The sequence below is a fragment of the Macaca mulatta genome, chromosome 20 (assembly GCF_049350105.2).
Source record: "Macaca mulatta isolate MMU2019108-1 chromosome 20, T2T-MMU8v2.0, whole genome shotgun sequence".
NCBI lineage: Eukaryota > Metazoa > Chordata > Mammalia > Primates > Cercopithecidae > Macaca > Macaca mulatta.
In genome coordinates, this window is record NC_133425.1 from 76,355,754 (window position 1) to 76,383,724 (window position 27,971).

Sequence of the window (27,971 nt, forward strand, 5' to 3'; positions counted from 1 at the left end):
AGGTGGAAGTTGCAGTGAGCCGAGATCACACCACTGCACTCCAGCCTGGGTGACAGGGTGAGACTCTGTCTCAAAAAAAACCAAAAAACGAAAAACAAAAAAACAAAATCATAAAATCTTAAAACCATTTGGGGTGTAATTTAGCAACTTCTAGTAAGTCTGAAAATGCATACCTTACAGCCCAATAATTAAAATCCTAGGTTTATACCTAAAAACACTCTCCGAGATTGCACAAGAAGGTATGTAAGAACTTTCATTGAAGTTTATAATAGCAAAGACTGGATATCTAAGTGACCATCTACGGGGAAACACATAAACCTTGGTATAGTCCTACAACGAAGTGCTATATAGCAGGCAAAACAAATAAACAAAAGCCTCATTTATCAACATATTTTTTTTTTAAAAAAAGGTAAGCTACCAAAGACTACACACATCATGACCTCTCCTAAGTAACATGTCTAAACACGCAAAATAAAATATGGCTATGGATACTGACATATATATATATGTGTATACACATATATGAAATCATACATGGGAATGAAATATATTAAAGTATAGTAGGGTAGTAGTAGTAGTAGTTACCACCAATAAAGAAATAAGTGGAACAGGCTTGGGGTGACAAACACAGGAGGCTTTAGCCAGTTTTGTATTATTATTTTTTTAAACCTGTATTTTTTAAAAGTATGATGAAATATCAATAGACTTAGATAGCATCTATGTGCGTGTTCATATTATTCTGCATAGTTTTCTGTAAACTTGAAACATTTTGTCACAAAAAAGAACGGCATTAATAGCACAAAAAAGGTCCTTTACGGGATTTGGGCAATCTTCCCTTTCCCTCATTTCAGACGTGGTATACACTCAACCAGTTTCTTTTCTCCAAGTGAAACTCAGCCACCTGTCTCTGCTCTCCCCTCCCTACTGTCAACCTTGTCCTCCATCTCCTGTCCTCCCATGTGACCAGCTGCTGGTGAGACCAGACTAGAGCTTAGAGGACAGAAATGGCCCCACAGGTCTCTAGCTCAGGCCACCTGCTTCATCTGACATCAGAGGCAGGAGACCCGTAACAATAAAGCATACCTTTGCTTTCCCTTCACCACTTTCTGCTATGTACTTATCTCCTTTAGTGACCTCTCTAGGGGAGGCAGGAATGTCTACGGATTAAGGTAGATTCCAGCATAGCTGGTTCCCTGAATATGATATCATTTAAGGGGCACCAATTTCAACATCAGGGTGCAGTGAAAGGAGCAACTCCCTTGGGACAGTGAGTTTTTTTTTCCTAAGAACAGAATGATTTGTATGTCCACCAGGCAGGTCAATGGCATAATTTGGTTCAGCCTAAGCCCTTTCTACAGAAAACTAATTGTGCCTGGAGCTAAACACTCCGTGGAGATTAATCTGATTTTAAACCTCATTTATAAAAGGTCAGAAACAGCTCAACGTTCTATCCTCACTCTTAAGTAAAATTGTGTAGTGCTTCCTAAAATAAACCATTAATTCACTGTCACCAGAGCATCAAGGTTCACAGCATTCTGCAAAACTAGATTTCTCAGGAAAACCTTGGCCTAAGCTCTTCAGCTCCCAAGAGATGGTCTCTTGTGACCCAAAGGTGTACTTACCGTCTGCAAGTCAACAGTAACTAAGTATCTTCCTTCACTTGGAATCCTGCACAGACCCTACAATGCCTTCCTGTTGCCCTTAGTGGGAAAGCCAGACTCCCCAAGAGGACACAGATGGTCCTTCGTGATGTGAACCGTCACTAGAACCACATCCATCTTATTCCATGGTATCACCTGCACCCAGCACAATGCCTCATGCTTCATAAAGGCAAGAAGACATGGAACCTCTGCACCTCCCAACCCCATTCTCCCTCTAGCTTCTTGGGTTTCTACTGCATGTGGGAACTTAAAGTATTTGGAAATCCTCAGGAAGAAGTGTGCTTGCTCTAGACAGGAGAAACAGATTTCACTCTGATCTACAGTAGGCTGGGGAAAGTCAACAAGGCTGACGAGATGTAAAGCATGGAATAAGATGCAGCCACCCCTGGGACTGGCTTCCTCTATGGAAAGGCAGGATCTACAGGGAGCCAGAGAATGGGGCCGGCTTGGGATGAGTTATAGAGGCCTGGCCCTTCCTTCTGCCTCATATTAAGCCCCTCACCCCTCGACCCCCTACTCCATCAGCTGGAGCCCCACTCAAATGGTATCACCCCTAGTGATTTGGTGCATTCTACCAAAGTACACGGGAAGTGTTTCCAATACTCCCATTTGGGTGCACTTGAGAGAATAACAATATTGAGGGGGCCCTTACTTTGTGCCAGATAATTCATTACATACGTCTCAACCAATCCTCACAATAACTCTGACAGGTACTGTCACTGGGTTGAACTGGTTTAACCATAACTATTCACTGAATAACCAGAAAGATCTTTATAAAATATAAATAAATGAAATCACAACCAATCCCTAAAACCTTCTAATGGTTTTCCATTACCCTCCAAATAACATGCCAAGTTCCCTGAGGTGGTGTCCAAGGCCCGCGTGTTCTGGCCCTGCCCACCTGTGTCCTCAGCTCATGCTACCCTCTCCCTTGCTCACTGTGCTCCAGCTCACTAGCATTTTATTTCTCAAACTCCCTTCCTAGAGGGAGCTGGAAAGGTAGATCATTGCCATAGCCTTGAGTGTGTACTTTATTCTACAGGGATCAGCAACAGCTGGAATACAGAGTGTAAGATGTAAAAACATTAGGTGGTTTGAATATCCCCAAAAAATGCACTCATATATTACTAATAAAATTTTTAAAAATTCATTTCCAAAGTTTCATCCAGCTCTTATGGTCAATTACTGACACTGGCCTACAGGGCCTTAGCTGGCATCTGCATGCAGACATCTCCCAATTCTGTTCTAATCCAGGCGACTCTAACGAGCTGCAGACCTAAATACCCAGCAGCAACCCGGAAGCCACCTCCCCCTGGATCTTTCACACACACTTCACCTCCCCAGTACTCCCTCCCACACAGGCACAAATCCAATGCCTGAGACATCCTAGATGCTTCTTTAAACCCTATACCTAGTCAGCCATGCTGACTCCTCCATGCTTGACTCGTCATTCCTCTTGATCCCCAAAGCCACATCTTTCATTCAGGCCCTCATTTCTAACTTCAGTTAGGACAAAAATCTAATTGGTCTCCCTGGGCATAATCGTCCTTCCCCTCCAATTTATCCCCCAAATTATAACCAAAAAAATCTTACTAAAATACAAATTGAAATATATCAGCCTTCTAACTAACTCCTCTCCCCAAATCCCTAATCACCATATTAAAATCTGCAACTGGTCATCAAAGCACTGAAAATAAAATTCCAACAGATTTCAAAGCTGTTTGTGATCTTCCTCCACTCTAAGCTCCCATATTCTAGTCATGCTAAATGACTTAAAGTGCGCCTCAGAATGTATCCCATTTTCACTCATTTGTCAAAGGTCATCTTTGCTAAATAGCTTTCTTGGAATAGCTCCTTCTTCATGAAGACTGAACATGAATGTCCTCTGTCTTCTATGACGCCTACCTAATCATGGCACTTTGATGATTACAGGTGACTAAACGTCAACTTACCAGTTTACTACAAGATTCTGAAGGCAAAAACGTCTCATTTCTGTATTTCTACTGCCTGACACTAGGGGCACTGAATAAATATTCATACACTTTGTCTTGGAAGGTACTTCAGAATTAATTCTGGTTCTTTCCCCATCCTTCCACTGAATGTCTGTTATGCTCTGTAATTGACGTACTGAAAGTCCAGCCTCTTGAACACCTCCTGTGATGGGGAAATCACTTATTAAACACCGACACCAACAAGGCCTCATGCTGGACATTATACATAGAACTCCACTAGAAGGAGCCCACAGCTGAGTCTGTTCCCTGACACCTGACAAGATGATCAAGCCCCTGCTGTGGCTGCAGCTAGAAGCTGCTGACTTCCAGATTGTCACAAGTCTCAGAAACACTTGGCAGAAGGAACACTGGTGAGATGACTGCTAGAACTGGGCACGGGAAGAACAGTCCTATACTCAACAGAGAGGAGACACACTGGCCTAAGGTTAACTGGCACCTCGAGTGGGCACATTCAACCAAATAGGAAAGCAAAGTCTGCTAAGACTCAATTCCTGACCAGATGCAACTTTTCAATGTTACATATAAATATTTAATCTTTTAGTCTGGGTACAGTGGCTCACGCCTGTAATCCCAACACTCTGGGAGGCTGAAGTGGGTGGATCATCTGAGCTCAGGAATTTGAGATCAGCCTGGTCAACATGGAGAAACTCTGTCTCTACCAAAAATACAAAAATCAGCTAGGCATGGTAGCCTGTGCCTGTAGCCCCAGCTACTAGGGAGGCTGAGGCAGGAGAATCACTTGAACCCAGGAGGTGGAGGTTACAGTGAACTGAGATCGCACCACTGTACTCCAGCCTGGGCGGCAAAGCAAGACTATGTCTCAAAAAAAAAAAAATCTTTTTTAATCATTTAGAAAATCACTCTTTAAAAACAATAAAGTTGGAACATTTTCAAATAGTTAACACTGATGGTATTTCCCCAGAACTCTTCAGTGTCATGTTGTCAGAAAGAAAAAGCCTAATGGCATCATTTGCCCTAATGCCAGGAGACTCTAAGAGAAAGGAGAAAAAAATTATTTAAATAAATTATTTTATTGAGGGAGATAAGTTACTCAGATATTAACTGGCTGTAGGCAAAGGGAAGAAACACGGTGAAGTCAGGTTTGCTGGTAAAGGGGAGACAGTACTAAACGCCCTGCCCAACAAACACTCAGAATCCAGGGTTTTCATATTTCTCCACGGTTCAATCTCTCACAGGTCACCTTCCATTCAAAGGATTATGGAGACCAAATAAGATAGGATTCTTTCAGGTATCAACCCAGAGTCTTTAGGTCTTCTCTCAGCCAAGGCATCCAGTGAAAATGCAATTTATTTTTCGGATTCCTCTGGAGTATTAAAAAGTTTCTTTCGCATTGCAATGCCATCCTCCCTGCTCTTGATCCTGTTTTGTATGTACTGAAAAATAAAAGGAAGAAGGGGGGAGAAAAGAGACAGCAGATTATGTCACTATTTATAGCAGTATATTATTTAGAAATATTTGCAAAATATAAATGTTCTTTGAGGTTAACAGGGGTTAAATTTTTTAAAAATGTTCTGACAAAATTCTTCTTTTATTGAACTAAATCTGAGATTGGAAATAGTGACCTTAGAGAATATCTCATATCTAGCACAACTTAATTCAATACAGTACAGCATCTACATCCTAATAGGTGCACAATTGTTTGCTCAATTTCCTCCCAAAACATGAATTCAGTAAGTACTGAAGACGAGCAAATTCTGTCCGTGTTCTCCAGGGGCTCACAGTCTAACAAGTCCTCTAACTTCTGCTGAGTACCTCTAGTGGAGGGGCTCACCTCCTTGAAAGGTAGCCTAACTGCTGGTCAATTCTACTCATTCCAGAGATTTTCATTTTAAACCAAAAGTGCTTCCCTGTAAACTCCATGAGAGGTAGTTTGTCTAACTGTTGGACAATTCTACTCGTTCCAAAGTTTTTCATTTTAAACCAAAAGTGCTTCCCTGTAAACTACCACCTTTTATTTCTTCTTGTCTGCTGTAATGTTCAAATATTTGATTACAGATAACCCACTTACTACCTTTTGGGCTGAACACTGCTTGTTTCTACAACTGCTGCACAAAACATAGCCTCTGTCTTTTAATATCGAACCTATAAAATGACTTTTATTGACTTTTTATAAAGCACTTTAATATCAATGCCCCTTACCAAAAAAAAAAAAAAAAAAATCACAACCAAAATTGAATACAGTGCTCCAGTCACAATGACAGACATGGACTACAGTGGGCCTAGATGTTATGACCAACTCACATTGTATTTCTTTAGACATTATCAAAAGAGTAACTGGTTCTTAGCAACCTGTCCTACTGACTCATATAGAAACACATAGCTCAGCTTCCCAAGGTTTCTTCTCATGAACAGTTAACAAACCTGATACTCCTCAAACCCTATGTTTCGTAATCAGCTACATACAACTGCAGTTTTCACCTCAAGAGGTTTTCGGCCTAGTATTCTGATGTGGCCGGCAGGTTAGAAATAACAGCAGACACGAAGCCTGGCACTTAGATTTTCTTAAATAGTTAACCTACGTTTAAAGCAGAGAAACTTAAAAGTGTTTTTATATGTATATATGTACAAGCTTACAATATATATACCAAACCAACACACTTTAAAGGTGAATGACTGTGTTTTCCCCTGGGCAGAAGGGGAAAAGGGTAAAAGTAAATTCCAATAGAAAAAACTGAAAACATGTGAACAGTTAAACATCAAAATCTTCTAGGAGCCACACATCTGGAGAGCAAGGCCACAGAAATTAAAGATTAGTGATACCGAGCTCATCACGGATGAACCCCGCCATCCGAGAGTGTAATGTGGGGATTCATGACTTTGAGTTACTTCACTCTTCTGGGCCAGTAACTTCAAATATAAGCAGGTGGGCTAGACAATCTTTAAGAAGTTTTCTAGATCAAAAGTTTTGACTGAAGGATTCTAACATATCTTCTGGAATGGTAGTTTTCAAACTTTTTATTCCTTCCTTGTCAAAAGGCTACCTCAGGCCAGGTATGGTGGCTCACACCTATAATCCCAACACTTTGGGAGGCCAAAATGGGCAGATGGCCTGAGGTCAGGAGTTCATGACCAGCCTGGCCAACATGATCAAACCCTGTCTCTACTAAAAATATAAAAATTAGCTGGGCCTGGTGGCACGCACCTGTAATCCCAGCTACCCAGGAGGCTGAGGCAGGAGAATCACTTGAACCCAGGAGGAGGAGGTTGCAGTGAGCCAAGATCACACCATTGCACTCCAGCCTGGGTGACAAGAGCGAAATTTCGCCTCAAAAAAAAAAAAAAAAAAAAAAAGGCTACTTCAAATTACACATGAAGCACGAGGTCCCTTCAAAGCCATTCATTTTATCTATCATGCATTCAATCTACTCATAAAATTGTTTGGGAAAAAATCAAAAAACACTATTCTAAAACAAGGAGGGATACCTGCTGAGAAAAAGCTTTCACATCTACCTTTAATCACATCTACTGGATTGCCCCCAGCAATCAGGTTGAGGAGGGTCTTAAGGGAAAGTCTTCAGAATACTTTGTAGCAGGCCAATAAATAACTTACAGGGCAAATCAAAATACAGTGTACATTAAAATATGTTAAGACATCTCCAAAGGAAGTCAAGATCGTCCCTGAATAAAAGGGGGGAAAAGAATGAATATGAAGTTACTCACAAAACTCCATCAAACAATAGACAGAAGGCCAATTAACCCCAAACCAAACAAAACAATTAAGATGGACAAAAGAGGATGCCACAAAAGTATTATTAGTGTTTTTGTTGGTTTGTTTCCAAGAAGAAGAAAAGGCCAGGTGCAGCGGCTCACACCTGTAATCCAAAACTTTCGGAGGCCAAGGTGGGAGAACTGCTTGAGCCCAGGAGTCTGAGACCATCCTGAGCAACACAGCGAAACTCTATCTCCCTAAAAAAAAAGAAAAAAAAAAAGAATAAAAGCAGTGACACAGCAGAGTCCCAACAAGAAATGGCCATATACATATGCTTCATGGAGGCCAGGTGCAGTGACTCACGCCTGTAATCCCAGCACTTTGGGAGGCTGAGGCGGGCACATCACAAGCTCAGGAGATCGAGACCATTCTAGCTAACACGGTAAAACCCCGTCTCTACTAAAAATACAAAAAATTAGCCGGGCATGGTGGTGGGCACCTGTAGTCCCAGCTATTCGGGAGGCTGAGGCAGGAGAATGGCGTGAACCTGGGAGGCGGAGCTTGCAGTGGGCCGAGATCCTGTCACTGCACTCCAGCCTGGGCGACAGAGCAAGATTCTGTCTCAAAAAAACAAAACAAAAAAATGCTTCATGGAATGAAGTAATCAGATGACACATGAAGCAAAGAGTAGCAGGAAAGCATCTGAAGCAAGCATTAAGAGTAGAGAAGAAACACATGAGTGCAGACTCAGAAATTAGTGATGGGCGAGCAGACAGAAAAACATCTACAAATTAGAGAATAAAATAACATACAACTACACAGAGGACTTAGAAAAGAAATCAAGGAGAAAACATAAAACGTATAGGAAAACAAACTCAGACAAAGTAAGAAAAATATCTCCAACAGTCTACTAAAAAGTCACTAACAAATCTCAGGCCAGCTGAGAAGACAATTTCATATGAAGATCTAATTGACAAAGCAGTGGCAAAATTTCTTAACCATGGGGGGAAAACATCTAAAAACGCAAAAAAAAGCTACGTTATACAGCTGAAAGAATGTAAAAAACAAATAGCCATACCAAATAAAATAATATGAGCTATATTTTTCCATAAGCTATCTATTTATCTACCTATTTATTTATTTATTTAGAGACAGAGCCTCATTCTGTCACCCAGGCTAGCTAGAATGCATTCATTTACTTATCTATCTATCTAGAGACAGAGTCTCACTCTATCTATCTATCTATCTATCTAGAGACAGAGTCTCACTCTGTCTATCTATCTATCTAGAGACAGAGTCTCACTCTGTCTGTCTATCTATCTATCTATCTATCTATCTATCTATCTATCTAGAGACAGAGTCTCATCTATCTATCTATCTATCTATCTATCTATCTATCTATCTATCTAGAGACAGAGTCTCACTCTGTCACCCAGGCTAGAATGCAGTAACGTGATCTGGGCTCACCGCAACCTCCGCCTCCCAAGCTCAAGTTATTCTCCTGCCTCAGCCTCAGCCTCCTGAGTAACTGGGACTACAGGTGCCCGCCACCATGCCTGGCTAATTTTTTTGTATTTTTAGTAGAGTCGGGTTTCACCATGTTTCCTAAGCTGGTCTCGAACTCCTGACCCCAGGTGATCTGCCTGTCTTGGCCCCCTAAAATGCTGGGATTATAGGCGTGGGCCACCACACCCGGGCAATACTATTTTTTAGAGACAGGGTCTCACTCTGTCACCCAGGCTGAAGCAGAGTGGTGACCTAGATAGCTCACTGCAGCCATGAACTCCTGGGCTCAGGTGATCCTCCTGCCTCAGCCTCCCAAGTAGCTAGGACCACAGGTATGTGTAACCACACTTGGCTAAATTTTAAGAGATTTCTTACAGACAGGGTCTCACTATGTTGCCCAAGTTAGCCTCAAACTTTTCACCTCAAGGAATCCTCCTGCCTCAGCCTCTCGAATAGCTGGGATTACAGATGCCAGCTCATAAGCTTACTATTAAAACAGAAACATTGTCCTACGTGTAGTTTTCATGTAAACTGGTTTTTTCATATAAAGGACAAATATTCATAATAAATCATTTAAAAACACTAATAAGGCTGGGCATGGTGACTCATGCCTATTGTCCCAGCACTTTGGGAGGCCAAGGTAGGAGGACTGCTTGAGGTTAGGAGTTTGAGACCAGCCTGGGCAACACAGCGAGACTCGCATCTCTACAAAAAAATGTGTAAAACCTTAACCAGGCACGGTGATACGCACCTATAGTCCTAGCTACTCAGGAGGTTGAGGTGGGAGGATCACTTGAGTTTGAGGCTTCAGTGAGCTATGATCACCCTACAGGGTGGCATGTACCTGTGGTCCTAGCTACTCAGGAAGCTGAGGTGGGAGGATCACTTGAGTTTGAGGCTTCCGTGAGTTATGATCACCCTACTGCACTCCAGCTTAGGCGACAGAGAGAGATCCTGTCTCAAAAGAAAAAAAGAAACAAACTATTACTCTTCAGTCAGAACTCCAAACAGTTCTTCAAACAGTAAAGATGAGTGTCACACTGAAAAGGGAATCCAGGAAGGGAAAATCAGCCTGAGCAGAAAACAAAATCAAAAGAAAGATGCTGGACAACTTCAAATATTATATTTAAACTTTTCAATCTGAGGCAAAAAAAAAAAAAAAGTTCAAAAATAACAAAAATGGTATCTGAAACGCAAAATTTTAGCCATCGTATATTTTAAAAAGTTCTGGACAAAAAAATCTGATGTACGACACAAATTGAATCAAATTTCTTTTCAAAAGTTTAAAATGCACTCTGCTTATCTGGCAGTGCCTGGAAAAAGACAATGAACTGTGTACGGTGGCTATTTGCCCAAGTCCAAGTCATGCCCTAAGTTCAGGAGATGAGTGTTCCAAAACAAGTCAAATCAGATCCCTATGGCTTACACAAAGCATAACTACAAAGAAATTCAAAATGTTAAAGCTGAAAAGAGCCTAATTCTAGCCTCCTCAATTTATATACGGAAATTGAGGCCCAGAGAGTTTTAATTACCTGCCTATCAGCTAATAGGTGACTGATATAAGTCTTTCTGCCGGCCAGAGATACAACTTCCTAAACCATTAAATTCATCCAAATGACCTACAGTAATCATCACAAGGAAGTTGTCTTCCTCATTTGTGCTCATGGCCAAAAAGCTATGTTCTAAAACTGTCCCCAGAAAAGCTTTCATTTCTTCCCTTAAACAGAGGAAGGTCATACACATGTAAAGTCAATTTTCTCCATTACACAAAAATTTGGGAAAAATTCAATAATGGCAGTAATATACAATATTCAAATATGTTCTATTGTTCAACCATATCCATCCTTTGACACTTTTCTTACCTCCTTTCTCAGGCATTTTCTCACCTCCCGATCAAAATCGTTACAATAACCAAAAAATTTCAGAATGTTGTGCTAAAAGGAAGAAAAGGAGTAAAATATTTCATCCCATAATATGCCAAGGTTTAGGGAACATACAATTTAAATACTACAGAAATTAGTTTATAGTGTCACTTTGTTAATAAACAAGTAATAGTTAAATCACATGTATGAAGCACAGTTGGTCCTTGAACAACATGGATTTGAACTGCGTGAGTCCACTTACACGTGGATTTTTTTCAATAAATATATTGAAAACATTCTTGAACATTTGCAACAATTTAAAAAAAACTTGCAGATGAACCACCATAGCCTAGAAATACCAAAAAAAAAAAAAAAAAAAAGTACAGCATAAATGCTTAAAACATGTAAATACCGGCGGGGGCACGGTGGCTCATGCCCGTAATCCCAGCACATTGGGAGGCCAAGACAGGTGGGTAGATCACCAGATCAGGCGTCAAGATCAGCCTGGCCAAGATGGTGAAACCCTGTCTCTACTAAAAGTACAAAAAAAATTAGCTGGGCGTGTTGGTGGGCGCCTGTGATCCCAGCTACTCGGGGAGGCTGAGGCAGAGAACTGCTTAAACCCGGGAGGCGGAGGATGCAGTGAGCCGAGATTGCGCCACTGCACTCCAGCCTGAGCGACGGAGTGAAACTTCGTCTTAGGAAAAAAAAAAAAAAACGTAAATACTATTTTGTCATTTACTACCATAAAACATATACAAATTTTAAAACGTTAAAATTTATCAAAACTAACCCACACACAGAACATATATAGCACCATTCAAAGTTGAGAGAAATGTAAGCAAATGTAAAGATGTATCAAATCACAACTACATAAAATTAACTGCGATATATACTGTACTACCGTAATAATTTTGAAGTCACCTCCTATTGCTATTACAGTGGGCTCAAGCGTTACAATTATGCACTTAAAACACCCTGTGATACCAATAACATACACAGGAAGCAAGTCATGTTTACTGCAATAACCATAAACCTTGAATAACACCATGGGACCCATATGAAGCGCCACTAGTAATGCTGGAAGTGCTCCCAAGAAGCAGAGAAAAGTAATCACATTACAGGAAAAAGCTGAACTACTTGAAATGTACTTTAGATTGAGGTCTGCAGCTGGGGTTGCCTACCATTTCAGACTGACATACATCATCTTGTAAACAGATGATGTAAACTTACATATCAATAAATACAATACCATACTATAAATGTATTTTCTCTTCCTTACGATTTTCTTTTCTCTAACTTACTTTATTGTATGAATACAATAAATTATACACATAACATACAAAATGTGTTAATCAACTATTTATGCTGTCAGTAAGGCTTCCAGACAACAGGAAACTCTCGGTCAAGTTTTGGGGTAGTCAAAAAGTTATATGTGGACTTTCAACTGCATGGTGGTTAGTGCCCCGAACTTCCAAGCTGTTCAAGGATCAACTGTATACAAATGAACAAATTATCCTGGTTTTTCTTACAAAGAAGGAATAAACATTCTACAAGTAGAAACAAAGATTTAAAGACTTTTTCTTGATGAAAGGGAAGCCTACTTACTAACTCACCAAAACCTCACAAAGACAGTGTAAATGTTTTATCATAACCTAACAACCTTTTCTTAAGGGAAATGTTAAAATCAGCACAATCCATTCTCTATTACAGGGAGTGGTGTCAAGCTGCAGCGTGGCCACACTGCCATGGGCAGAGTAACTTCACTACCAAACACTGTCCTGTAAGAGTTATCTTATTAATAAATGCTTAGTGCCAGAGCCCTTTTCTCATTAGCCCCCATTCAAAATGTCACCAAAATACATTAAATACATAACACAGCCATAAACGGTGGCTCACACCTATAATCTCAGCACTTTGGGAGGCCAAGGCAGGCGGATCACCTCAGGTCGGGAGTTTGAGACCAGCCTGACCAACATGGAGAAATTCCATCTCTACTAAAAATACAAAATTAGCCAGGCATGGTGGCACATGCCTGTAATCCCAACTACTCCGGAGCTGAGGCAGGAGAATTGCTTGAATCTGGGAGGTGGAGGTTGCGGTGAGCAGAGATCGTGCCATTGCATTCCAGCCTGGGCAACGAGAGCGAAACTCCGTATCGGGGAAAAAAAAAAAAAAATACATAACACTATCATTAGATGCCCTACAAAGATCATATAAACAAGCCACTAATTTACAATACAAGGAAATCTGCCTGAAGTTCAGTTTGATTTAAAAAATAAAATCTCCTAGCTGTTTCTAGTCCTGTGAGTATCATCGTGGCAGAAAGTATGAGTGTTCTCTGAAGCAGGTTAAGCTGAAGCCTGAAGTTAAGAACCTGAATTTCAGTAGGAACATAATTAGTGTGTTTGCACTTCACGATTTTCAAGGGTGGGTCAGATAGCACGGTGATCTGTTTTATAATGACAGGTCATATATGCTGAACTTGGTAGTTGTAATAATAAGCACATCTTTTCCTTTTCGTTCTAATTAAGACTTTCATGGAAACCAGACAACACATAATTAATAAGCTATGCCTCATGCTATTTCTTTTTTTCCTGCTTCACCACCATTTTAAACGTATGTTTCAAGTCCACAGTGAGTAAGTGGTCAGTTTTTCCAGGAAGCATTTAAGATAGACTAAAGTCTCCTGTTTGTTACTTAATGACCTTTCCAGAATAAATTTCTTAATTTAAAAAACTTTCTGTACTTAATTTTTATTTTACTTTTTTCTTTCCTCTATCATTCCCAAAGAATAAGTATTTCCTGTGTATTTTTCCTATACTACTTCCTTGACAACAAATAAACATGACAACGAATTTTCACCCCTTCTAGTCAAGCAGTTTTCAAATGTTAGACAATATTTCAGAGTTGACATTTATTCATATCATTCCATATATGTACATCTTAATTCAAAAATCCATGACAAAAACTAATTTATATGCTTCCTTTTACCTAACTAAGGTAAAATGAGAATTATACTCTTGTGATGTTAACATGAAAAATATGAGACCCAAATGCCTCAGAGAAATTGGTAGAAGAAATTCTCGCAGGCTACAAGTTTCTCATACTTATATAGAGTAAGTCTCTAGTGCCTGGTGTCAATTTCTTAAGAACCAAACCAACCGAGCAATTGATTGAATAAGTGAATCAATAGATATCTGCAAACCTTCTATATAAAGAACAATGTCCCAGGCACCAGGGATGCAGAAGTGAGCAAGGTGGATCTGGGCCCTACTCTCACAGTACATAGAGGGAAAAAGACAAATAAGAAGTGATTGCCATAAAGCAGTGGTTCTCAAAGTGTAGTCCAGAGACACCCAGGGGTTCCTGAGACCTTTGCAGGGAATATAGAAGGTCAAAACTATCTTCTCAATAACACAAAAACATTTGTTTTGTTCATTTTCATCCTCTCACAAGGGTATAGTGGAGTTTTCCCGAGGCTATATGAAGTCTAACATTACAACAGATTGAATGTAGAGGCAGACATGAGAATTCAGGTATATTTTATTAATTCAGACATTAAAAAAATGAAAAGCGATGTCATTCTTTTCCCTTTGTTCTGGTTTGAAAAGTAAGATTTTTGTGAAAAATAACTATGCTAACATGTCATCTGACCATGTAAAATTATAATTTATCATTGTAACTTTAAAATAATTTTTTTAATTTCTCAGTCTTCATTTCTAATCCAATAAATATTGTACATATCACCCACATAAACAATAGCTCCCAAGAGTCCTCAATAATGTTAAAAGAGTGTAAAGGAGTCCTGAGACCAAAAAGTGTGAGAACTGCCACGAAGCAGAAAGGTATTATGTATGATGCTACTCAGAGTGACTGTACCAGGAGAATCTAGGCCAGGAAAGGGAAAAGGAAATGACCAACTAAGCTGAAGAAAACCTGATGGATGATAAAACCTGGTTTAGAAAACAGTAAGTGGAGCCAGAAGGAATGCACTAAGTTCAACAAAGGAAAAAGCAAGTACAAAAATGGAGGCTTGGAAGACAGAAATACCATTCTCCCACGTACCTGCCAAAAAAAAACTACCACAGGAATGAGGGGGAAGGAGCTGTGGGAGAGTGGTGAAGACTAACAGCTACTTAAGGATGAGTTTCATTAAGGACTTGAAACACAAGGCAAGACATTTATAATGCATTCTATAGCCAAAAGGATCTATTAAAAAGATGACAATGAGCCAGGCACAGTGGCTCATGCCTGTAATCCGAGCACTTTGGGCGGATCACCTGAGGTCAGGAGTTTGAGGCCAGCCTAGGCCAACATGGTGAAACCCCGTCTCTACTAAAAATACAAAAATTAGCCAGGCGTAATGGCGGGCGCCTGTAATCCCAGCTACTCGGAAGGCTGAGGCAGGAGAATCGCTTGAATCCGGAAGACAGAGGTTGTACGTGAGCCGAGATCGCGCCACTGCACTCCAGCCTGGGCGACAAAGTGAAACCCTGCATCAAAAATAAAATAAATAAATAAAATGCAGATTCCTAACAGCTGCAGTGAGCTGAGATCCCACCACTGTACTCCAGCCTGGGCGACAGAGTAAGACTCCACCTCGGGGGGAAAAAAAAAAAAGGTAACAATGATTAAACTTATTTTTGAAACATCACTCTACATCCAGGGTGGAAAACTGATTTAGACAAAAAAGAAAACAAAACTGCCAGGAGATTGGACAGAAGTCCTTTACAGGTGGCCCCAATAAAAGTGCTGGCACGGACTATGGCAAGGGCCCTGGCAAACAAGAACAATGGTTCAAGAGAGATTCGGCAGACAACAGCACCTGGTAAAGGCTCACAGGAAGAGGTGAGGCAGATGGAGGAATTAAAGATGACATTGGCTTTCAGCTAAGAATGACAGTGGAGGTTTTAAAAAGAGATAAGATAAATTTGTATCTGGACATGTTGAGTTTACTGGTGGAACACTTAAGTCCACTGTCTAGCTGAGATAAACAGACCCGGAACTCAGAGGAAATCTGAGCCAGAGATACAGATTTGAGAGTTACTGAAACCAGGAAAATGAATGATTTTTTGCAGGAAGGTATGGCCTGGGGTAGCCTGAAGAGTGGCCAAAGAAACTTAAGGAAAACCAGGGAAGAGAAAGTTATGGTAGAAGCCTATGGAAGAGTGTTTTGATAGGGAATCAAATGCTGCTGGGAGAAAAGTGAGGTAACTACTGAAAACATCCACCAAATTTGGCAGCAGGGCAGTCATTAGTGATCTTGGTAGTTCTGGGACCCTAGTGAGGGTAGAACCCAAACTGAAAGAAGAAAGCAGTATTCTTTCAAGAGTCAGCTCTGAAACAGACGCTACCACAAGATACCAGAAGGCTGGGATTATGGGAAGGAATCTTATGTATTTTCTCACGATGGAAAAAATGTGGGCATTTCAAAATGCTAAGAAGAAGAAGAGAAAAAGGCAAAATACAAAAATTTTTAAATGGTGAAAAAATCCAGTTCTTAATGAGTTTATCTCTGGATGGTTGAACAAAAGGTTAATTTTTGTTTGCTTTACACTTTCCTACCTCTTTTATACTATCTAAAATGATATGTATTACTGACATATTACTTTTATAAATCAGAAAAAATACATAAGGAATTCCAAGTAGCTTTGAGGAAATCAGCTGTTCTAAATTCTGTATTTTACCTTCAGATGGAAAGAATATCTAAGTCTTGCTGACAAATGTAGGCAAAATAGGCCAGTAGATCAGAAGTCACCCACAGACACCTGAAAGCTGTGGAAATAACATTTGTCTGCAAAGATCACAGCAGAACTAAAAAAGCACAGAAAGAATGATAAAAGCACAGCAAGGTAGGCTATTTGGAGATAAAACACTCAGGCACTTCAAGCAGACTGGAGAGCACTGCAGCATTCCAGCACAGACAGGGGCATTCAGAAAGACGGACTAATCAACAAAAAAAGACTAAAACAGAATTACACAAACTCAGGGCTAAAAGACATCTTAGGTAATATAATTCACTCAATTTATTAATTAAATAACTGGGATCAGGGCAGGCACAGTGGCTCATGCCTGTAATCCCAGCACTTTGGGAGGCCAAAGTAGGAAGACAACTTGAGGCCAGGAGTTTGAGACCAGCCTGGGCAACACAGGAGAGCCTCTCTCTAAGAGGGGGAAAAAAAAAAAATTGAATTATCCAAGCATGATGGCACACACCTATAGTCCCATCTACTCAGGAGGATGAGGCAGAAGGATCACTTGAGCCCAGGAGTTCAACGCTGCTGTGAACTTTGATAGTGCCACTGCACTCGAGCCTGGGTGACAGAGTGAGACATCCTCCCCATAAACTTTTTTTTTATTTGAGACGGAGTCTTGCTTTGTCGCCCATCCTCCCCATAAACTTTTAATTAACTTTTTTCCCCCCAGATCTGGACCTGCAGAATTACAGCTGTTTTAAGTCACTAGGTGGTGGTGTTGCTGTTGAGAGACACAGTCTGGCTCCATTGCCCAGGCTGAAGTGTCGGAGTGACACCACTGCTCACTATACCCTCAAACTCCTGGGCTCAATTTAACACTTAAAAAGTGCAAGTCTTCAGAAAGATCACTTAGGTAAAACTTGATGACCGGAGATGTCTTTAAAAACAATTGTCTATTTCAAACTTGAAGAAAAGTTGCAAGAACAGTGCAAAAAATTTCCAAATAGTAACATTTCACATTTGCTTTATTCTTCTAGCTCTTACATACACACACGAGCTTTTCTTCTGAACCGATTAAGTTGCAGATACAATGCACATTTCCTAAAAAAACAAGGACTTAAATTTAAGTCCCTATAGGATTACCAAAATTAGAAAATTAACATTAATACTAGTATCTAATTTATAGACCTTATTCAAATTTCACCAATTGGCCTAATAGTATCATTCATGCAAAAGGCAAAAAAGTTGGGTTTTTTTTTTTTCCCGGTCCAGGATTGCTATTGCATTTAGTTGTCATGTCTCTTTCATCTTTTTTTTTTCTTTCAGCTCTTACAGTATTTTTCTTATCTTTTAATCTTTTATTTGAAACAGCTTGTCTCTTTTTTCTTTCATTACCTTGACATTTTAAAGAGTACAGGTCAGTTATTTTGCAAAATGCTCCCCCATTTGGGTTGGTCTGGTGTTTCTTCACAACTTGATTCAGGTCATGACTTTTTGGCAGGAATACCCTAGAAGTGATGTTATGTCTTCGGTGTACCACATCAAGAGGCACATGGCAATTTGTCCCATTATTGATGTTAACTTCTATTACCTAGGTAAGGAGCTACCTGCCAAGTTTCTACACTGTAAAGTTATTCCTTTTTCCTCTGTAATTATTATGGGTACACACTTTGAGACCATTTAACTATCCAATTATTTCCTCAAACTTTTCACCCACTAGTATGAGGATTTATTAATGATTACTGACTAAATCAATTACTATTACAACAGTTAACAAACAGTGATTTTCTAATTCTAGCACTCCTCTTATATTTTAGTTGGCATTCTACTGTAATGGAAACTTTCCCTTTTCATCCATTTATATATTTATATGAGTTTGGACTCATGGATCCTTATTCAATTGATTATATTATTTTCATCACTTTGTTGTTCTGTCCCATTTTTGGCCAGCAGGAATCCCTTCAAGCTGGCCCCTGTCCTTTTAACCGCCCCCATTATTCTTTGATAAATGTCTTACTTTCTGGTACAAGATGTTGCAGGTTCTTCTTGTTTTTTCCCAGCCCTAGCCCTACAATCAGTAATTTCTCCAAGGATCCCTGTTACTGAAGAGTGGTATTCAAAAACAAAATCTGGGCAATACGTATGCTCATTGCTACAGGAAAACATATATTGAACACATGTATGAAACAAACATAGACACACATATCTATCTATTCTACATCTTATATATACTGAAAACCATGAGTTCACACTGATACCTCTAATTCCAATCCAACATCACAGCATACATCCTAGCCTTTCCTCTTCCATATTTATGACAGTAAGAAACCTGTCTCTTATTATCTACAGTATGTTTACTTATTTGCTCAGTCTTGGAATACACAGAATACTCAGAAGCCAGTTTCAGAACTGCCAATCCATGCCACTGCAAAATCCAAACTACTAACAACAGCTCTACCTTGTCTTTAGCACATGTTCAAATTACTTGGGTTAGTTCGTTTTATCCTTTAGTGTAATTAGATGACTCATTTGAAGTAAGTTTGTCTGGTTTTGCTTGTATTCCATTTTTGAGTTTTCTTCCCAACCCTGCTCATCCCTTTTTTATCCTTTTTTTTGGAGTAGATGAAACGTGAACAAAGTTCAAACAACATGAATTATATAAAATATGTAATTTTTTTTGTTTTTTGAGACACAGTCTCACTCTGTCACCCAGGCTAGAGGGCAGTGACAATCTCGGCTCACTGCAACCTCCCTCTCCCAGGTTCAAGTGATTCTCCTGCCTCAGCCTCCTGGGAAGCTGGGATTACAGGGGCCCATCACCACGCCCAGCTAATTTTTTATTTTTGGTAGAGATGAGGTTTTGTGATGTTGGCCAGGCTGGTCTCAAACTCCAGGACTCAAGTGATCCACCCACCTTGGCCTCCCAAAGTGCTGGGATTACAGGCACGAGCCACTGCCCCCAGCCAAAAGATTCTGTAAAAGTGTCACTCCTCCACTCTGCTCCTACCCACCACTCAGAAGGTAATAAATCTCATTAGCTTCCAGTTATCTTGTTTCTTTTTGCACAAATGAGGAGATACAAATACGTTTTGCTTATCTTCTTCTTTATACAAATGCTAGTATACTATAAATACTGTTTTGTCCTTTGATTTCTTCAAGAAATGTATCCTGGAAGTCATTACACGTCAGTTCAAATTTTTTTTCTTCTTCTTTTCAGAGGCAGGGTCTTACTCTGTTACCTAGGCTGGAGAGCAGTGGCACAATCACGACTTACTGCAACCTCGACCTCCCAGGCTCAAGTGATCCTCCCACTGTGTTCGGAATTGGTGGGTTCTTGGTCTTGCTGACTTCAAGAAAGAAGCCGTGGACCCTCGCGGTGAGTTTTACAGCTCTTAAAGGCGGCGCAGCTGGAGTTGTTCGTTCTTCCTGCTTTGTTCCTTCAGATGTGTCCGCACTTTCTTCCTTCTCGTGGGTTCGTGATCTCGCTGGCTTCAGAAGTGAAGTTGCAAACCTTTGCGGTGAGTGTTACAGCTCACAAAGGCAGCGTGGACCCAAAGAGTGAGCAGCAGCAAGATTTATTGCAAAGAGCAAAACAACAAAACTTCCACAGTACTGAAGAGGACCCTACCGGGTTGCGGCTAGCTGGCTCAGGCAGCCTGCTTTTATTCCCTTATCTGGCCCCACTCACATCCTGCTGACTGGCCCATTTTACAGAGAGCTGATTGGTTCATTTTACAGAAAGCTGATTGGTCTGTTTTACAGAGAGCTGATTCGAACGTTTTGACAGGGTGTTGACTGGTGCATTTACAATCCCTGAGCTAGACACAAGAGTGCTGACTGGTGCATTTACAATCCTCCAGCTAGACATAAAAGTTCTCCAAGTTCCCACTAGACTCAGGAACCCAGCTGGCTTTACCTCGTGGATCCCGCGCAGGGCTGCAGAAGCAGCTGCCCACCAGTCCCAAGCCGCGCCTGCACTCCTCAGCCCTTGGGCGGTCAATGGGACCAGGTACCATGGAGCAGGGGGTGGTGCCCATCAGGGAGGCTCATGAAGCAGGGGGCGGTGCCCGTCAGGGAGGCTCGGGCTGCGCAGGAGCCCACCGCGGGGGGGGGGGGGGGGGCACGGACATGGCAGGCTGCAGGTCAAGAGCCCTGTCCAGCGGGGAGGCAGCCGAGGCGCGGCCGTGCGGGGCCGCTGAGCCCGCCCACCCAGAACTCGCACTGGCCCGCGAGAGCCGCGCGCAGCCCCGGTTCCCACCCGCGCCTCTCGCTCCATACCTCCCCACAAGCCGAGGGAGCCGGCTCCAGCCTCAGGCAGCCCAGAGAGGGGCTCCCACAGTGCAGTGGTGGGCTGAAGGGCTCCTCAAGCGCCATCACAGTGGACGCCGAGGCCGAGGAGGCGCTGAGAGCGAGGACTGGTAGCATGTTGTCACCTCTCACCACCTCAACCTCAGCATCCTAAGGAGCTGGGAGGGACTACAGGCATGTGTCATCTAGTGACACAATTTTTTTAAATTTTTTGTAGAAACAGGGGGTCTCACTATGTTGCCCATGTAGGTCTTGAACTCCTGGGCTCAAGCAATCCTCCCACCTCAGACTCCTAAAATGCTGGGATTACAGAACTGAGCCAGCAAGCCTCGCTTTTTTTTTTTTTCTTTAACAGCTGCACTGTTTTTTAAAAAAAGCCAACTGAAAGACTCTCAGGGGCCAAAGCTGGAACAATGTGAAAAACAAAACAAAGTATACTGGATTATAACCTAAGGTATAAAGTAAATATACATGAGTCCATACTGGCATAAGTAAATAAATGGGGGAGAACAAGTAACTCTCTAGAACAGAATTCCAGAAGATTATGTAGACACTCCACCACCTTGGAGAAACAGGGTAACTTCCCAGTCCTTACCTGTAGGTTGCACACAGTGGCTTCCTTCCAAAGAGTTATGAAAAGGGAAGAAAAGAGTAACTTCAAAGTGGAAAAACCTAGCCACGCGCAGTGGCTCACGTCTGTAATACCAGCACTTTGGGAGGCTAAGACAGACAGATTGCTTGAGCTCAGGAGTTCAAGACCAACCTGGGCAACATGGCAAAAACCTGTCTCTACAAATATACAAATACAAAAAATTATTCAAGCATGGTGACATGCCCTGTAGTCCCAGCTACTCGGGAGGTTGAGATGAGAGGATCACCTAGGCCCAGGAGTCTGAAGCTGCAGTGAGCCAAAATGACACCACTGCACTACAGCATGGAAGACACAATGGATCCTGTCTCCTAAAAAAAAAATTGTAGAGAAACCTAACACATACCTCAGCCAGGTGATGAAAGTCAACATCAACAGTGATAAAGTATGTTGGAGTATGTAGCCTTGATGAAAATATAATTTACCTCTGTGGTCTTCTTCCATAAACACATGATCCCAGTCCAACCATGAGGAAAACAAGACAAATTCAAACAGAGGAGCATTCTACCAAATACCTGACCATTATGCCTCAAACCTTTTCGGGTCATCAAAAAAAAAGAAAATGTCACAGATAACAGGAGCCTAAAGAGTCACAAGAACTAAGTGTAATATGCATCCTGGATGAAATCCTGTAACAGAGAAAAGACATTAGGTAAACACTAACCTGTAGCAATCTGAGTAAGCAGGGACTTTAAATAATCGATATTGGTTATTAACTGTAACAAACACCTTATCAATGTAAGATGTTAATAATAAGGGACACTAGATGTGAGGTATATGGGAACTCCCTGTACTGCATTCACAGTTTGTCTGTAAATCTAAAACTGTTCTAAAAAAATGAAGTCTATTTAAAAACAAAAATTACAAAACAGCTATATAGTGTTCCATTGTGTGGATGTACCATAGGTCGTTCAACTACTTTGTTGGGAAAGGGTGTTCTGAACATTTTGCAATTGCAAACAACATTGCAGTAAGTAACTTTGTGCATACATTTTTTCATACTGTTAGAGTTATACTTTTAAGATAAATTCCTACATGTGCCGGGTGCGGTGGCTCAAGCCTGTAATCCCAGCACTTTGGGAGGCCGAGACGGGCGGATCACGAGGTCAGGAGATCGAGACCATCCTGGCTGACATAGTGAAACCCCGTCTCTACTTTAAAAATAAAAAAAACCAGCCGGGCGAGGTGGCGGGTGCCTGTAGTCTCAGCTACTCAGGAGGCTGAGGCAGGAGAATGGCGTGAACCCAGAAGGCGGAGCTTGCAGTGAGCTGAGATCCGGCCACTGCACTCCAGCCCGGGCGACAGAGCGAGACTCCGCCTCAAAAAAAAAAAAAAAAAAAAATTCCTACAAGTGGGACTGATGGATTAAAAATCAAATATACTGCAGTTTTGCTACACGGCAGCAAATTTCTCTATAAAGATTATAACAATTTGCAGTCCCATCAGAAATGTATGAGGGTATACAGCCTTGTCAACAGAATTCCCTGTCACACTGTTTAATTTTGCCTCCCTGCAGACAAGGAATAGTATGTTCAGTATATTTAATTTGTATTTCTCTAATTATTGAGGTTGAACATCTTTTCATGTTTAAAGGCCATCTTTTCTCTTTTTGTAAATTATCTCTCATGCTTTTGCTCATTTTTCTGATTTTTGGCCTCTTACTCCCTTTTTTTTTTTTTTTTTTTTGTAAAGACAGGGTCTCACTCTGTCACACAGGCTGATGTACTGTACTGCAGCCTCAAACAACTGTGTAAGTGATCCTACTGCCTCAACCTTCCAAGTAGCTAGGACTACAGGCATGTGCCATGCCCAGGCAATTTTATTTTTACTTTTTGTAGAGGCAGGGTCTTCCTATGTTGCCCAAGCTGCTCTGGAACTCCAGGCCTCAAACGATCCTTTATCAATATTTTACTTTATTGCCTCTGGAATTCAGGGTCCTTACTTAGGCACACCTTCCCCACATCTAGGTTATATAAGAATTTATCCAGGTTTTCTTAGTATTTGTATGGTTTCATTTTTGACATTTAGATGTCTGCCCTATTAGATGATGATGAAGTTGATTCATACGTATGGTATTTTAACTTTTTCCAAACAGCTATATAATTGTCCCCATGCTATTTACTTAAAAATCTATCTTCCAGACTTCTGCTTCTAGCCATGAAAGAATAAACTGAATATACAAAACAACTATTTTCAGATATTGGGACAACAGACTACGGGAGCGTGACACCTGAAAGAAAGAAACAAAACCAAGTGAACCCTACGTTCACCTAGTTTTCTACCTACAGACAATTTCTAAACCGTGTAGCAGAGAAGAGAACTCAAGACGACAATGGTGGTTTCACCAAGCGGAGGAGGCAAACATCAGCGTTCGGGCAGGTTGGGGCAGCTGGAATTTGTGAGGTAGAGATAAGCAGCAAAAGAACTCCAGACATCTACATGGAGCTGCCTTGAGTCACTGACTGAGTATTCACTACATATGTGTTGGGTGAACTTTCACAATGCCACAACCACTACGAAGAACAATTACAGCAGCTACAAGCTGAAAAACGCAGAGCTCACACAGGGCTGGGAGTCAATGGAGTCCTTATAAGCCAAAGTAGAGATCTCATTGAACACTCAAGTCAATCAGCAAAGAATCCTATTTTAGTAATTAGGCTAAACTAACTCTAGAGTAAAGGCTATGCCAGTCATGCCCTAAAAATACGTAAAAACACGAACTGCCTGCTGATACAAAAGATAAAATCCAAGTCATTAACAATGTTCAGCCTCAAACAAAAACCAGTAAATATGTTGTTTGTAGAAATTGACAAGCTGATTCTAAAATTAATATGGAAATGAAAGTACCTAGAATAGCCAAAACAACTTTGAAAAAGAACAAAATTGGAGGATTTATACTATATGACTGAGACTCACTACAAGGCAACAGTAATTAAGACAGCATGGTACTGGTGTTAAGAATAGACATATAAATCAGTGAAACAGACTAGAGAGCCCAGAAATAGACCCACTCACATATGGTCAATTGATTTTTGACAAAGGGACCATGGTAAAACAGCAGGGATAGAACAGTCTCTTCAACATATGGTGTTGAGACAACTGGCTACCCACAGGCAAAGAAAATCAACTTCAACTCACACCTCATACCATACGCAAAAATTAACTTGAAATATCAGATAAGAATACACAAATATCAAAGGAAAAAAATGAAATTAACTTTAAATGAATCATAGACCTAAATGTAAAGCTAATACTATAGAACTAAAAGAAAACACAAGAGTATCTTTGTGACCACAGAATACACAAAGACACAAAAAGCACAAACCATGAAAGAAAAAAAAAAAGAATTCATCAAATGTACAAGATAGATACTCTTTGAAACACATCCCAAAGGAAGTAAAAAAAAGAAAAGCCACAGAGAAAATATTCACAATACACTTATCAAACTACTTGTATGCCAAATGATAAAGAGAATGCTTATAACTCAGTCATATTTTAAAATATAGGCAAAAAATTTTATATGAATGGCCAAACAAGCACATGAAAAGCACATTAAAATCATTCGTCATCAGGGAAATACAATTTAAAACCAAAAGGAGATACTACTACATATCCACACAATGGCTAAAGTTAAAAAGTTTATAATATTAAGTGCTGGTGATGGAGAGTGGCAAGAATGTAAAGTAGTACAAAATGGAAAACAGTTTGGTGGCCTTTTATGAAGGTAAATATACACTTACCACATGACCTAGTCATTCCATTCCTAGGTATTTACCCAAGAGAAATAAAAAGATGTCCACACAAAGCCTTGCACATGATGGCTGGGCACGGTGGCTCATGCCTATAATCCCAGCACTTTGGGGGGCCATGGCAGGTGGATCACCTGAGATCAGGAGTTTGAGACCAGCCTGACCACCATAATGAAACCCCATCTCTACTAAATATACAAAAATGAGCCAGGCATGGTGACACACGCCTGTAATCCCAGCTCCTCGGGAGGCTGAGGCAGCAGAATTGCTTGAACCCAGGAGGCAGAGGTTGTAGTGAGCCAAGATTGTGCCCCTGCACTACAGCCTGGGCAACAGAGCAAGGCTCTGTCTCAAAAATAAACAACTTGTGCATGAATGTTCATAGCAGCTTTATCCAAAACAGCACAGCTGCAAACTGTTTATTTGCCTAAATGTCCATCAATAGGTAAATAAACTGTGGCATATCCATACAATGAAATACTACTCAGAAATAAAAATAAATGAACTAATGACATGTGCAACAGCATGTATGAACCTCAAAAACATATCATGGTTCAAAATATAGGAATATACAATATAGGCTGGGTGCAGTGGCTCAAGCCTGTAAACCCAGCACTTTGGGAGGCCAAGGCAGGAGGATCATCTGAGGTCAGAAGTTCGAGACCAGACTGCCTAACATGGTGAAACTTATCTCTACGAAAGATTTAAAAAAATTAGCCAGGTGTGGTGGCACACACCTGTAATCCCAGCTACTAGGCAAGCTGAGGCAGGAGAAACACTTGGACCCAGGAGGCGGAGGTTGCAGTGACCCAAGATTGTACCACTGCCCTCCAGCTTGGGTGACAGAATGAAGCTCAATCTCAAAAAATAAAAAAGAATATACAATGCAATGTACATTTCTAACAAATTCTAGAACTGCAAAATTCATCTGTATCAACAAAAAGTAGATCAGTGGTTACCTGGGCAAGAGGTACGGGTTGGGGACTCACTGCAAAGGGGCACACGAAACTCTGATAGAAATGTTTTAGATCTTGACTGTGATGGTGGTTGCATGGGTGTCTATATTTGACAAAACTCATCAAACTGTACACTTAAAATAGATGCATTTCCTTACATGTAAATTACACCTCAATAAAATTAATTTTTTAAAATCCATCTTTAGTTCCAGTGATTCAAGAAGAAATCCATTTGAAAGAAAGAAAAAAATGTTTAAATAGATTTCAATTTAAAATAGTCATGGATCAAAAAGCAACATACAAATATAAACATAAAACAAAGACTACTTAAAAGCAAGGATTGAAAAACTCTGGCCCTTAATTGGATTAACCTAGGAAATAAATATGAAGAGATAATATCCTTATTTATGTCCAGTATTACAGAAAGCACAATATACATCTAAAGGGCTATACTGGCAAAATTCTCAATAGCAAGACTGAAATGTTATTCCACAGAGTCTCTCTCTCCGCTGTGCCTGTTGCCAGATCCCCTCTCCTTTTCTGTCTCTGACTGTAACTGACCAGAGACAAACTGAAATATTCTACTTTAACACAAATAATTAGTTCTTGTTCTGTAAACAGTGAACATTTTATATAGTTTTTACTTTAAAAATCGAAACTTTATGTTTTACTTATGTAGTCTGGCTCATTTTGATCTATATGTATAGTGAAAATAGCCCAAAAAATATTGTCATCGACAACATTCTTTGAACCAGTAAAAATATCTGACTTCACATTTTATAAGTACTACTTACCACCTTACTTTTGGTCTATAAATTTTACTCATTTAAGTGATACTTACTATTATTATAATTTGATATATCTACAGTTTATGGATATCATGAGAAAAACTATGCATCATGCAAGGCTAAAGAAAAAACAAATGCTTCTTGTAACAACGGTGTCATATATCAAACATATAAGGAAAAGCTAAATATTCAACAGCTATAAAAATATCAGCTTGATTTAATGCATTCCAAATATGGATGGGCTCCTTTTCTATTTTGGTTTTAACCATGTAATTTTACTTCCACTCCACTAACTACTAAACACATCAGATTAAGCCAATCATAAATCTAGTTAATGTCTAATTATGTAACACATTTCTATTACCATTAAACAGAATGGTAGCCATCAAAGAGGAGATACTCTTAGAACAATTCCATTATAATCAGAAGAGTCAGCACTGAATATAATTGTTCTAGTGCCCTATAATTAGGAAAGAGAAAGCATTTTATTGTAAGAACATGGATTCCAACTGTTACATACCAGTTCAGACGTTACCTAACAAACTACCATGTTTGATTTTTACTAATCATAAAAGGAGGTAGTTTGTGTAAAAAAAAAAAAAAAAAAAAAAAATTCACACATATCAACTGCTTATCTTGACTAAACTCAGACTCCTTACTAAGACATTATCATTTCCTTCTGTTAACAGAGATAACATTTTACATCAGTGTGTTATACCTAAGTTTCATTTTGGCTGTACAGTCGTTTTTCTGAACTCTTACATTTTTGTGACATTCCTTAAGCAAGTTAATCAAGACGTTGCATTCTTCAGTATGCAAGTGTGGAGATAAGTCAGGATGCATCTTTAGGAGATGATGATGGATCACAGCAGTGCAACCTGTGGATACAAGAGTGTCTTGAATATGCATAAATACATTTGTTATGCCACCTAAAAGTATCTTCAGTAAGAACCTTCAGTGACCTTTATCAGAAAAGTATGTTAACCATTAACCAGCTGTGTGACCTCAGGCAAATTATTAAACTTCAGCCAAAGCTTTCTAAATTCAATGATTTAACATATTCAGCAAGTTATCAGTAGTGTTTAGAGAACCTGCAGGTTCAGGAGAAAAG

The 27,971-nt window shown here is 40.2% G+C and overlaps 1 protein-coding gene and 1 long non-coding RNA gene across 2 annotated transcripts in view; both read right to left on the reverse strand.

The window, feature by feature from the left end:
• Positions 1 to 4,685: 4,685 nt before the first annotated feature.
• Positions 4,686 to 27,971, reverse strand: part of CMC2 (C-X9-C motif containing 2) — a 32,785-nt gene continuing 9,499 nt past the window's right edge. Inside the window, exons 2-4 of the mRNA XM_015126682.3 lie at positions 27,623 to 27,738; positions 10,712 to 10,783; positions 4,686 to 5,067 (exon numbers count right to left, since the gene is read on the reverse strand). Coding sequence (XP_014982168.1) covers positions 4,981 to 5,067; positions 10,712 to 10,783; positions 27,623 to 27,703 — 240 coding nt within the window. The 5' untranslated portion in view covers positions 27,704 to 27,738 and the 3' untranslated portion in view covers positions 4,686 to 4,980. The remainder of the gene's footprint in view (positions 5,068 to 10,711; positions 10,784 to 27,622; positions 27,739 to 27,971) is intronic.
• LOC144338252 (uncharacterized) lies at positions 17,857 to 26,322 on the reverse strand. The gene is made up of 2 exons (XR_013412239.1): positions 26,106 to 26,322; positions 17,857 to 19,151 (listed from the first exon to the last, which is right to left on the reverse strand). It is a non-coding gene; the product is annotated as an uncharacterized LOC144338252 (long non-coding RNA).